Source organism: Symphodus melops (genome assembly GCF_947650265.1).
Source record: "Symphodus melops genome assembly, chromosome: 18".
NCBI classification, from domain to species: Eukaryota; Metazoa; Chordata; class Actinopteri; order Labriformes; family Labridae; genus Symphodus; species Symphodus melops.
This window is the reverse complement of record NC_136708.1, coordinates 18,284,036-18,297,486: the sequence shown is the minus strand read 5'-3', so window position 1 is coordinate 18,297,486 and position 13,451 is coordinate 18,284,036. Positions and strand designations below refer to the sequence as shown.

Genomic DNA, 13,451 nt, shown 5'->3' with positions numbered 1-13,451 from the left:
TGGACACATCTGCACCAGAAAACCCAGAGGCCAAGAGCTGCCACAATCGAGACAGAGATGTCAGTAATTCAATACTTGCTAATAGTTCAATCACTTCCCAAACCAAGGAAACAGGACGTTTGAATAGAAACAGTCAAATGAAGTCAAGGATTACTTGGCCGCTCAGTTGTTCTTATCTCTCTCTCCAAAAAAACTCAGAGCAGAGCAGCTCGTGTGAACTGTACTGGATAGAGTCCTGACTAATGCTGCCTTCCAGCTGAACTGGGGAAATTCCATGTTCCCAGTCGGGAAGTGTCGACTGAAGTCGTATTTACTAGTCTGAGAACATTTCGCTGCACGAGTTGGAATCCAACATGGCTGCTACGTTCATCAACCTCGCGTTAAATCTGGAACCGTCGTCTCTATTGGCCGCTTGAGTCTCTGTGGACGAGCTGCCATTTTTATTTTTGTGCACAAACTGTCTCGTAGTGTCGTCGTTATTGTCGTGTTGTACGCGTTGCTTCTTCCGACTGGAACACGTTCAACTCGGGCGTGACGTCATCGCCAGCTCCGAGGTAAACCGAACGCATCATCGTCATAAATACACAACGACTATTTCTGTTGAAATCAGTGAGATTTTCAAATGAAAAAAAAATGACAACCAAACTCAAGACATTTACAGGCTGCCGGCGTGAAAAATGGCCGACCATCTAACCAGGGCTCTGACCAGTATGTAACATAGACTCAATGTGGTTGTGAATTAACGTAACAGGTAATCAGCTCACTGGGTGGAAAACCCAAAGAACTTAATTCTGACACTGAGCATGGCGGCATACCTTCCAGCACCTGACCTTGAAAACAACCTCGACTTTGGGATTTAGTTCAGTAAGCCAACGCTTTGCACATCTACCTGGATTTGCTGCTGATGCTAAACAGTGAACTCCAGGGGAGTTTCTTACTAAATGTTGGAGGGATTATACGAAAAGGAGAAGCTGATGTGAGCTATTTTGACTATTGAGTAATTCTTTGGAGATGCTTTAAGCAGTGATGTTATTAAATAGGCTCTGCTGGAAGAAGTCTATCAGCTACTGAAGACATTCAATTTAACCTGAAGGCCACAAAATAATTAATCAAGCCTGTCCTCCGAGCACATGCACACAAAGCAAAAGACATTCCACGAGTGCGTGAGCATACAGACAGATGCATGGAGCCGCGTTTGGAACAATGGAAACCTCTTTGGCTCCACCACCAAAACCTCCCTCAGATTGGCTGCCTGGCAGGCACTCTCTCCCTCCCTCTCTCTCTCTCTCTCTCTCTCTCTCTCTCGCACCATCATACCATTGCTTCTCTCTGTATGCAGGTGTTCAGGCTCACAGAGCTGCCTGCTGACTCCTGTCAGTAAGAGGACAGGGATGTATGATAAGCACAGATTCTCCGCGCTTTTCAGATTTTGTATTTTTTTTTCCCTACCCCATCCAGAGGGCATCAAGAAGCACTTCAGAGCACAACATGAAGTAGAAAAGGAAAACACAGAGGCTGAGCCAACATTCAAGAACTGTCTGAGTAGAAATGATCTCCAGTAAGACTGACAAACAAGCAGATATTGCACAAGCGTATCTCCTGGTGTGTCCCCCTCGGGATAAGCCCTACTTAGGGGTTGAGTCTGCAGATGCATCGTCTCCACCTGTTGTTGCCTTTCACTGCAGCTTTCATCCAAAAATCTGCAGGAAAGGACTGCACGCTGCGAACTGCGGACAAACACGTCTTAGTTCACTGATACGGAAGAGTGAAGCGATGTCTGTGCTGAAACTCAAAAGCATGAAGACCGACCGCTGGCCACAAACATTTCTCCATCACCGATGCAGCGAATGCTATAGAGAGGGGGAAAAAAAACACACGGAGAAGAGAACACACGCTCGCACAGAGCGCTCTGAAGCGTCAACGTCAATTAGAGAGCGCCGCATTCGTTAAGCGAACACGTCTCTGCTTGTGTGGATGTTTTTTTTGTTTTTTTTTCTCCCCCGGACAGATGAGTTCTGCAGGATGGCTGGTCATGCAACAACAATCACATCAAAACGCACACGACAACGCAGAACAAACAGCTTGACAAAAGCGGCGCATTTCCGCTCGGCGTGATTCACTGATTGAGTGTGTGCGTGTGTGTGTGTGTGTGTGTGTGTGTGTGTGTGTGTGTGTGTGTGTGTGTGTGTGTGTGTGTGTGTGTGTGTGTGTGTGTGTGTGTGTGTGTGTGTGTGTAAAAAGTCTGTCCGGTGTTTTCTGTTGCATTCTCTTTAGATGAGGCCACAGGGGGATGAAGTCGGTTCAGCTAAACATGTCTTGTGGTTTTTTTTGGGCCCAGTCCACGCTCATCTCCACACAGCGATAGACTCAGTGCTTGTTGGACATTTATATCACAGCTTATCGAGTCTGCCAAGTGCAAGAAAAACAGTGCAACAATACCCCCCCCCCCTTTGATACAGCTTTATCTGAGCGTACTTTCTGAAATGTTATTGCAAACGCACACTTTGAAATTCTATCTTATAAATACTTTATCAACCTTAAACTTAGTGGCATAATCCCCTGATTAGAGTCGGCCTTATCTGTCTTTGCAACGACACCTTTCATGGGCTTCATTGCAACAGTTGAGGTAACATTTTCAAAGCCACTAACACTGACTGCATGAATAACGATGCCGTTTCAACGCAGCGGCTCATTCCTGTGCCAGCGCTAATAATAATAACAACGGCGTTGTGCTCTTTCAGATTTCAGCAGCTTGACGAAGTCTTCGCACACTTCGGAGCGTTTCAGAGACGGTGGCAGGACGTCCTTCAAGACGAACAACTCACCTGTCACAACACGTCAAGCGAGAAGAAGTGAGAGCAACCTCAAATGTGGCCGCATAACATAACCAAAGTTGTTCTTTTTTTTTTTTACCTCCCTTCTTTTTTTTTTTTTTTTAAAGATATGTTTTGGGCCATTTTTGCCTTAATTCGATGGGACAGCTAAAGAAAGAGAGAGAGAGAGAGAGAGAGAGAGAGAGAGAGAGAGAGAGAGAGAGAGAATGATGGGAGGACAGAGAGTAGAGAGAGAGAGAGAGAGAGAGAGAGAGAATGATGGGAGGACAGAGAGTAGAGGACGACGTGCAGCAAAGGGCCGAGGTGGGATTTGTAAACCACAGCCGCTGTGCCTCTATACATGGTGCCAACATAACAGCTAGCAGCGCTCTCCAAAGACATCCTTTATATATGCAACTTGCCTTCCTTGTTTGCATTTGAACAACATGGTGTAATGTATTGATTGGGCATGGAATGTCAATGAAACCACGCTGATTATTATTTTTAGCACTGCGACACAGGGATCTGTCGTATCACTTCAAATATGTGGAGTTTCTGAATTTCACAGGCGACAGTTCAGAAGGAGTTAGTGATGGGTACGATGTGCGAACCACAGACGGTCCTGCAGACACAGTACTGATGGGCGGGCTACCTCAGGAGAACGAGGCTGAACACTGGGAGGTCCGTGTTCCACTTTTTTCTTTCAGGTCAAAGTATAGAAGGAGCGGTTCGTGTTCGTAGGGTAACGTGAGTACTCAAGTATTTAGATTCCATTAAATCCAGAGTCGATCTAGACCAGCTCCGTTAGGCCCCGTTTCCACCAAGCAGTCCGGTTTGGTTCAGTTTGGTACGGTAAACTCTGATCTTGCTCGCGTTTCTACAGCCAACTGTAGCCATGTTTGATAAGCCGAGTGTGAACCAGGTGAAGATAGCCGTGAAAGAGTGCGAAATCATCCGCGTCGGCCACCAACGGGACACAGTACATAAAAGGAACCCTAACAGAAGGGTACCAAAAAAGTCGGACGGTACAGATCCCTCATTTTGGTACCATTCCCAACTTTTGACGGTGGAAACGCCAATAAAAGGGTAACAAACCGACCCGACCCGGAGCGCTCGGTGCAAACGGGGCTTTTCTCTATGAGCAGCACCAGGCGTGGTAGCAAGCAGCTGCTTGTGTTGCATTGCTGCCATCTCTTAAAGTTATAGTAAGACACGTTCACAGTCCTTACCTCCAATAAAGAGCAAAGAGTTGGAACACACGGTGCTCAATCTGTCAGAGGACAATGCTCTTAAAATCTCATTAGCGAGTGCCTGCCAAGACGAGCGAGGAGACTGCGGTTCAAAGAGGTGGGGCGGAGGAGCAGCTCAAGGTAATTTGCTATGAATAATAGCCGTAGCTACATTGTACTGTAGCAGCAGGTTACGCTGGACCTCTCCCACCCGCGTGCATTCAAATGTTAAATTAAAGAACACTTTAATTCGTCTCCAATCCTGCCGCGCAGCTCATAGAATAAACACACACAAAGACAAATACTGGTCTGAATGTGCAGCACGGCCAATTCATCAGGCTAACAAATTGGGCTAGCTCTCAGTGCCATTATCCTCTATCAAGGCTTCTGTGACTCTTGTAGCCTCGGGGATGCTGACAAGCACCTCTTGTTGGGTAGCAATCTCGCAAACAATGTCAGAAATGCCCAACCAATTTGGCTGACAGGCAAATTGCGGGCTTGAAACTGGGGCATCATCTTCCTCTTTTCAGTGTGAATGAGTCAAGAAAAGCTTTTTTCGCCTCACACTGCGTGTTGCCCTTCGCTAACTGCCGCCTGGACTCGCTAAAGAAAAACAATGCACAACTTTCTCTTTCATCCAACAGCATCACCTGAAAGAGGAGGGTATGAAGGCAGAGGGAGGGGATTCAACTAAGAAGTAATGACAGACATATCTTATACCGTCCTATGTAGAGTAGAAGACAAAGCAAAAGACGGAGCCTGGTCTGGTAGGAAATGTGCATTTCATTGTGCTTGGTGTCCTCGCCCTGATCCTTCTTGCGGCGGTTAGCTCATCTCCACATGCGACGATCGCTCTCCGTCTTGCAAAAGCACCCAAGCAGCGTAGCTCCGAGTCACAAACTCTCTTCTTCCACGCCTGACGCTGGGAGGCCCGGCCTCGGGGGAATAGCACTTAATCATCGGGGGGCTTGACATGAGGTCCCCTGACTGAGCGGTAAATAAAAAAGAGAGTTCTACCAGGGAGAATCAAAAGTGAGTGTGTTAGCTTTCTACTGTACGTGTTGTGGACTTCTGGAGCGGAGACAAAAGAGCCTCGGCCAGGATAGTCATTACCTTTGGCACTGAGATATGATGTGAAGTGACTAATATGTTGCCGTGGTAACTCCTAATCTTTTCCCAGAGAAATGATGTTTGCACTGAGGAAAACTTCTCCCGCTGCAGGTGAAAGGAAAAAGTCTCATCGCTGAATATTTCATGAGTGTTTGGACAGTGCAGTTGGTCGGGGGGGGGGGGGGTTAGGCCGGGATCACAGCTGCAGCCAAAACTCTGGTAGGAAGATCAATCATGAATAATCCATCCATTTTACCACAATGGCGTGCCAGCAGCAGGCGCTCCCGGGATGGCCTTATCTACTTTAAGACAGACGTGGTTTCTGTGTGGAAAAGGGAGAGAAGCCGAGGGAAAGAAAAGAACACACACACACACACACACACACGCGCACACACACACACACACACACACACACACAGCTACCTGTACTCATTTCTGCTGGCTTCCCAAAAAAAAAAAAAGCCGATGTGGCAACAACACTTGTGGGGGAGATTTCCTTATTCACAGCACTTTGTGCAGCAAAGACTACATAATCAAAGGAGGGTCAGAAAACCTCTGTTGAGGTGTTAACTGCTATCAAAGTGTTGTTTGAGAGAGTGGAGGGTGGAACAAAAGCTTCTGCAGGAACTACTGACGCAGCGTGCGTTTAATCACACGGCTCCTTTTTTTTTGATCAGGATCATCAAATGCACTCGGCGGTTGTCTTTGTGTGTTACATGCAGTGATGTCACCGGCTCGTCCCTTTCACTCTGCAGTAGCGTAAGAGCACTTAGGGTTCCCTCCCAAATAAGGATGTCGATGGGGGCGCTGGTAGCATCGCCTCCCGTACAGAGTCCTCGCCCCCCCAGTGGCCGTGAGTTTGAATCCCACCTCCTCCCTTCTCTGCACGTCTCCTCTCAACATTTCCACTCTCTCTCTTCAGCTGTCAAATCCAATAAAAGACACACGTGGCCCCAAAAGGATGCTGATGCAGAAGATGAAAGTGTTTTTTGTTTTTTTTTACAGTTTTTTGATACGTATTTCCAGAGTGAAAAAAAATAAATAATGACAAAAATCTAAATCGACTGCACGTCAAATGTAAAGGGTGCACGAAGAGAAACACATTCAAATATAGCAGCAAGCAGAATGGTGCTGAAAGAAAGAGCTGATATAAGCTGATGTGTTCTGATAGTTTCAGAGCACGTTAGGCACCTCTCCAAAGGCTCCTGGGCTGAAAAGCTTCTTCTAACCTGGCGACGCTGCTGAGTTGAGTCGGCACGCAGATGGCAAACAAACGCGACAGAACATCTGAGTCTTACTAGCTTAACCTGAACGCGAGCTTACCTGAAACAAAAAAAAAAAAAAAAAAAAGGGATGTTGCATGTGGCAAGCGTTGGTAAAAATCACTGTGCAGGGAGCAGACGTGCTGTTTCAGCTTGAAACAAATAGGAGGACCGAGCCAAGCTGTTTAATGCAGTGATGAGGAGAATCTTCCTGAAGAAGGCCGGACGCCAAAACAGAGTCAAAGATGCTGTTTTTTCTTCATGTTCTACTTTACAGTATGTGCCCACTTAATAAATGCATCTACACAGGTGACTGCCTATATTTGTTCAAGAGGTGCTCGGGCCCTCTAACAAACCTCACAGTCCTGTTTGCATTGATCTCGTTTTAAGAAGCTCACCAAGTTAGGCGTAATATGACATATACACTTTGAATATATGGATCTTTTTTGACTTGATCAGCTGTCGATTGAAACACTATTGACTGGTGTGTTTGTTCAGACTGCTGCTGCAGCGGACGTGTGCACTTGGGTTTTTAAACGCACAGCAGGGAAACGCGTCCCACAGGGCTCTCAATGAAAACGATGTTGAGGCTGGTGGGGAATCATGGGAGTGATTTTCTCTGCTACTCTGTGAACATTAGTAACTACATTCTACATATCGACAACAAGTGCCACAGAGGTGTAGTCCAGGCTTCGTAACGTCGCTGCGTTCAGGCAGTTCAGGGACCAGCAGACAAGCTGCGTCGAGCTATCTGAACACTGGAGGAGAATCGTGCAGAGCTCAAGCCACTGATCAAAACTTTCAAAAAATCGGATTATCTAACAGCACCTCGGAAACGGTGCTTTCTAACAGGACAGAATACTGAGGTGTTGTTTTTTCGTCCAATCAAAAAAAAAAAAAAAAAAGACGATTTCAGCACAAAAGTCCAAACACACTGTCTGAATAGAAGAAAGAAAGAAAAAAACAACCTGACATCCCAGGTGAAACACTGCGGGTATCCACGTAGACCTTGAACAAAGCTCCAGTCATGCGAAGCAGCAGCGGTTGTGATGTCGAGCAGAGGAAGAGAGAGGGAGAGTTTAAGTGTGGGAGTGAATGTGTCTGTCTGTGCTGCCATAGCCGAGTATCCTGCTCATTATTTGCCTGACAGAGATGCCTCTGGCTCCGTCTCCTGACACAGCCAAGGTGGAAAATACTGGCCTGCTACCAGGGAGAGTTCCACGCACACATGCATGGGCCTCAGCGTACAGCTTTCAGTCGAGTTCCCCGTCCATGAACTCGATGAACTGGACAGAATATGTGTACGAAAGTCAAGCAGGGAAGCGGGAACAAATGGTTCTCTTCAGCACGAGAAGCAGCTCGGCGTTACGCCGGTTGCTCAAAGGATGGGTCAATAACTTTCCGCCACAACGGCTGAAGTTTACGAGACAATTATGACAAGACTCTTAGCAGAATGCACCCACCGAATCATACCAATTAAAAACGTATAACTTGTAATCTGGAGTCAGCTAAAGCTGTGAAATTCAATTTTAAGTCAGGTCACAAGTTCTGAAACTAATTATGTTCCTGAAAAGGGGAAGAAGAAAAAAAGAGAGAGAGATGGAACAAAAAAAAACAAAAAAAACTCACTTGAATGCCGCTCTAAAAATAATCAACAAATATTAGTAAAGCAAAATGAGCAGAGGCAGATAACAGGCGGGTAATATCAGGGGCTCGCTTACAAAATCATTTCAGCTGGCGTTGCTTGCATACTGCAGAATAAGCCTGACATTTCAGAGCTTGTAAATCCAATCTTGATTCTTCAAATTGCCGGCTTGTTTAATGTAATGGTTAGCTGCAAATAATTTGAAGCTCTGCGCAGAGGAACAAATCAATAGCAGCATCCAAGCATTCAGAGGAAAATGGCACTAATCATGTGCGTCTGGGAGGGGGGGGGGGACGGTCACTTCCAATCAGCATCCGATACGCCTGCAGTTGTAGAACGCTTTCTCTCTTTAGTACTAAAATTAAAAAAAAAGGTGAGAAATCATTCACTCTAATGCAGCATAATGCTGAAAGAAAAAAAATCTGCCTTTACGAGTGATGCAGGCGGTTTTCATTTCTCTCAGTCAAGACAAGATATTAGAACAAATCTTTGAATAATGTTCCATTTAGTATGCTTGGCACAATACTTACTAGGGTCACGTTTCTGTGTTAAGACAGAAAGACTCTACAGACTGTTATGGCTGCTATGCATGCTGCAGAACTCCCCAGACTGTTAGCGATTGAATACATGCAGGATAATGGTTCAGAGTGATCTGATCAGCGAAAACACAAGAGGTCAAGACATGCAGAGGGAGGAGTGGGTTGCACCATATGTGTGAGATACATTTCAGATGTAACTCTGTGATATTAGATGTCAAATCTATGTACAATGAGTAGTTTAAGCCGTTTTAAAGGGGACATATTGTGGAAAAAAAAACGAAGAAAAAAAAAAACACTTTGGCAGTGCTTTTGAATGTTTATTTGGGTAACCCGAGTGTCTACCAACCCAGAACATATGAAATAAACCCATCCATTCCTTTGTTTGTGGTCTGCATGAGTCTTACAACACTGAGAAAAAAAGATCCATTTCAAAAAAAACAAAAAAAACAACCCCTCCCCTCTCCTGGTATCTCCGGGCATGGACACCAGCCCTGCCATTTTTTTTCTCGCTTGTGAAAGATTGACGTCAACCAGTTAAACTCGGGGGGGGGGGGGGGGGGGGTCATTGCATTTAAAGAGACACACACCTAAATGGAGCGTTCAGGGAGAGCTGGTCTATACAAGGTCACAAACGTCCCCTGGTGCTTGATTCTTTTTATATTTTGACCAAAGCAAAGCACAGTATAGATGTTTCATTACAACCGCAGGGGGGCTGTTTGAAAAGGTGAAAACATTGACGTAATATGTCTTCTTTAAAACCATACACTAAGCCTAATCCACCATTTGGCTCATATCAGCCTGCAATATTAAGTCTCATCCAAGTTTTGTTCTGTTCTCTGAGTTAAAGAGAACAACAGAGGTAGACTACACATAGCTAGAAGGGCTTTCAAACCTTGGAAAATCAAAGGGCGTCTATTTTCTGTACCAAGGGGCCAAAGCATTGTGCAGTTCTAACTCTGAAACTGATGCAGCTTTATTGCCTCAGACTGACTGACAGAGAACTGCTCCCACTTCCACTGTGAAAGGCTTCTGTGTACCGGCTGGATGACCACCCAGGGAACTTATAATCGGATCAAAGCCGTAGGAGAAAAAAAATGTTGAAAGAAAATTGCGGGGTCTAATGAGTGTGTGACAGGAGGGGGCCGGTGCAAGTTCCCCGTCTCGTGGCAGGATCAAGCTCTCCTGAACCGTGTGGGACCCCTGAAAGACATAAGCCTTGGCCCATGTAGGCTATAAAACACAATCAAGTTATCAACATAATTGAAGAGGCCAGTGTCACCCTGAGCAAGATGGAGCACCTGTCCTTGAAAATTAATAAATGAATGCATCAGTCGTGCACGTCTCACACGGAGAGAGTGCATGAGAGCAGCGAGGGGGGGATGACTGTGCATGTGCTTTTCAAGCAGGCAGGCTGACAGACACTTGTGGGCCCCATGTGACACTGTTACAAGGCGGAATAATCCTGCATTGTGATGGCAGACAGACAAAAAGGGATCAGCTGGCTTCCGGGTTAAAGCAGGTTACTGATGTGATGAGCAGCGGCTGTAATTTGCGTGGGAAATACCTGGCAGGGTTTTCAACTAACTTTGAAGTTATGTAAAAAAAAAAAAAAAAAGAAACAATCCCAGCAGTAGCAAAGGCTCGATCAATCATATCGACGTACGCCGAGGATAATCCCCCGTAGATGCAACCATTTCTCAACTTCAAGCACTCTGTCCGAAATAGGTTTTGAATGAGCTAAAACACACGCAGAGCACAGAGAGAGACCACGCAGGTCTCCATCCCAGTTATCTCCCCACATGTTTTTCCTCCAATCTCAACAAAAGTTGCACCTGCAGCTGAAGCCTCCTCGTGCACGCGACGGAATCACTGTTTCTCATACATCTGCACAATGTGAGAGTGGTCAAACCAGACGTGCCACTCAGGATCATCTCATTTAAATGTCAAGGTCCTGGAGACAAACATGAAGAAGCTCAGATCATATTCAAAGTGTGCGTGTCCCCTATATCATATCCAGCCTTAGGTCATTATAAGAGACTGGGAGGGGAGATCAGAAGTAGTTAAAGCTTTCTTTAAACAAGCAAACACAATACATTCAAATTCAGTCATGTTAGTTTCGAAAAAAAAAAGAAAAAAACACTTTACTCTGTCAATTACTCCTACTATAAGAAAGTGTTCCCGGACTGACACATGTAAAGACAGCTTACCATGGGTCAAACTCGTGGATGATGCTCTCGAACCGGATCACCGCGAAAAGTCTGGAGCTGAATCCTGCCAGACAGGCCAGAAAAAGAATGCTAAAGGAGAGTAAAGACTGCCACCCTGCCGGCTGTGTCAGCCCGCCAGACAGGCCTCCTTTCCCCCCTCCTCCTCCTCCTCCTCCTCCACCGGCTGCGGCTCCGGGTCTGCTGTTCCCGTGCACCGAGCCCCCGGCGTTGGTGGACGCTTTGTGCTGCTTGCCGTCGCTGGCAGTGTGGTGCTCCGCCATTTCTGCGCGCGGTGTCGGTCCCTCCTGCCACACACTCCTGTATCTCCCTCCACTCCGTGCTTTGTCGTAAACTCCCTTAGTTAAGCTCTTATCTCTCTTGTGAGTCCCCCAGTTATGATTTTTCCTTTAAATGCAGTATTGGTACTCCGGGTGAGAATCGTTACATCCCGAAACGCACACTCATGCGCCAGTCACACCGCCTGCCGATTGTACGCCGGTGGAAAGGGGGCGGGGTTTATTAAGAGGGCGGGGCGTTGGAAAGCCATGTCGTCCTCTCACAGATCGACAGGTACGAGAAAGCGGGGTTGCATGTCTTTTAGCCAATCAGAATGCAACCCTGGCTAGACAGTCAGATTAGTCCACCAATAGAAACTCAGTAATGTATTGCTGCTTCTGATTGAAATAAGGATTATCCCCTGTTATATATTAAATTGAGTCATGAGCACGAGCTCACTATAAATACAATCCCTTTTTTCTTGGCTCAAAATTACTGAGTTGAATTTGTCTTTTTTTTATGGAGAATAAGAAAAAGAAGATAATTTACAGTCAACGTAAATGCATAGGATGTTTCCTCACAGCTAAAGGCTATAGGCAGGTGTGTGAAGATAAATGTTCTCCGTGAGTGCAATATTTCTGTTGCCCTTGGATGTTCTGGACTGGGTTTGGTAGTAATAGAGATTGATGTGTCTCATCATTATTATGTCCCCCAGCAATGACAAAAACACAGCATTCATCATTCTCTTAAACTCAGGATGTACTTTCACAACTTTCCCCTGAAGCTTTGAAAGCCTATATTGGACTGAGACACCTTTTTTTTAAAACACATCAAATAAATGCTCAAGTTTTTTGATTGATTGTGTACATTCTTTTTTTTTTTTTGTGCCTGCACTGTTTCACATAACCACAAGACAGAGGCAGGAAGCGTTATTGATTTATTTAAGATGATTCACTCTCATAGAAGGAAAACAAAAGAGCAACAGTCCTATTCTGTGAAATGTCATCAATAGAGACAACTTTCCTTCACTGTGAGTTGGCAGAAAAATAAGTTGTTTTTCTACATTTCCCCTCGACATTGTTGCAGATATTGTTGCTTTATCTGGATCCATTGCACACTAGCTATAATACTGAGGTTAGTCCTGAATCATGGTACAGTCAAAGGAGCCTTTTATTCAATATGCTGCAATTGAAACAAATTACTGACCTCTAAAATGCAATTATAAATTATATAGTGTTTATGTACTGCAGTTTATTTCAATGCCAAATGCTTTAGGTAATTTATGGGAATGTTTAAAGATGCAGCACACTCACGCCATAAATACTTATTGGATGTATGATTAAGAAATACTGCATGCATTTTCAAAATCAAACAAGTTGTTAATTACATCATTTTTTAGCTCTACACTTCAATTCAAGAATATCTCATTTTAATGTTTGAAAACCTCTCAAATTGGCCCCATTTCCCCTTCCTTACTTTTCATCAGCAGTGTTTACAGCTACCCTGTCACCCGTAAGACGATGATGACTTAAAAAATGTAAATAAAATATTCATGTTGAAGAATTGGACTGAAGTTTGAGCCGGCTTAGTGAATCTGTGGATCGAGGCTATCTTCTGCGTAGACGAGGAGGAGATAAGAGGGAGATGAGACTGAGGCATTGGAGAGATGGGGAGATAAAAGGCTGATCAGAAAGGGAAGTACAAAAAAATTGGATTATGAAAAATGATGAGGGTCATCATGGAGAGTGTGTGGAGTGGCAGGAATGGATAAGAGTTTTGAGTTCATGAAGCAATCACAGACGGAATCAAAAGTCAGCGGCAAAAATGATTTACACGCACTTTCAAGATTCAGTGCATGAAAACACACAGAGTGCCACACACATGCACGCTGACATAAATACATCTTCATGTAGTCTACACAAGCCTATGCACACCAGATCCTCGGCCATTCATCAACGCCTGCTTATGCCCAGATGAGCACTCTACCCCTTCAACCTTTCCCCCTTCTACCTTCAAATTCTGAATGGATGACCTTTCAGACAAATAGAAATGCAGGCTGTGAAGATTGCTTCAATCGCATCTATTGTCAAAAGGCCAAGCCCAGATGAAAAGCAGCCAAAAGGAGGGCTGTTGCCAGGCAAGGCAGCTTTGCTTTCCTCCGTCGCAGGAGGCATACTCAAATGTTTGTGTTTGCTTTGTCTTTTCTGTTTTGTTTTTTCAAACTCCGCTGAGTTAATGCTTGGCATTCTTGGGCGTCTTCATGTCTTTACTTTGCCAAAGGCCAGTCGTGCTAAAAAGGCTTAAGATGCCTGACATGAAACACTCTTTGCACCTTTCTCTTTGTCTCCACTCTTTGCTCTGACTGTGTGA

At 45.1% G+C, this 13,451-nt stretch overlaps 1 protein-coding gene across 1 annotated transcript in view; it reads right to left on the bottom strand.

Annotated features, from left to right (window-relative positions):
- The window catches only part of LOC306839310 (dolichyl-diphosphooligosaccharide--protein glycosyltransferase subunit STT3B), a 78,995-nt gene extending 67,656 nt beyond the window's left edge, over nt 1-11,339 (bottom strand). Inside the window, exon 1 of the mRNA XM_079367926.1 lies at nt 10,806-11,339. Coding sequence (XP_079224052.1) covers nt 10,806-11,086 — 281 coding nt within the window. The 5' untranslated portion in view covers nt 11,087-11,339. The remainder of the gene's footprint in view (nt 1-10,805) is intronic.
- Between the last annotated feature and the right edge of the window lie 2,112 nt (nt 11,340-13,451).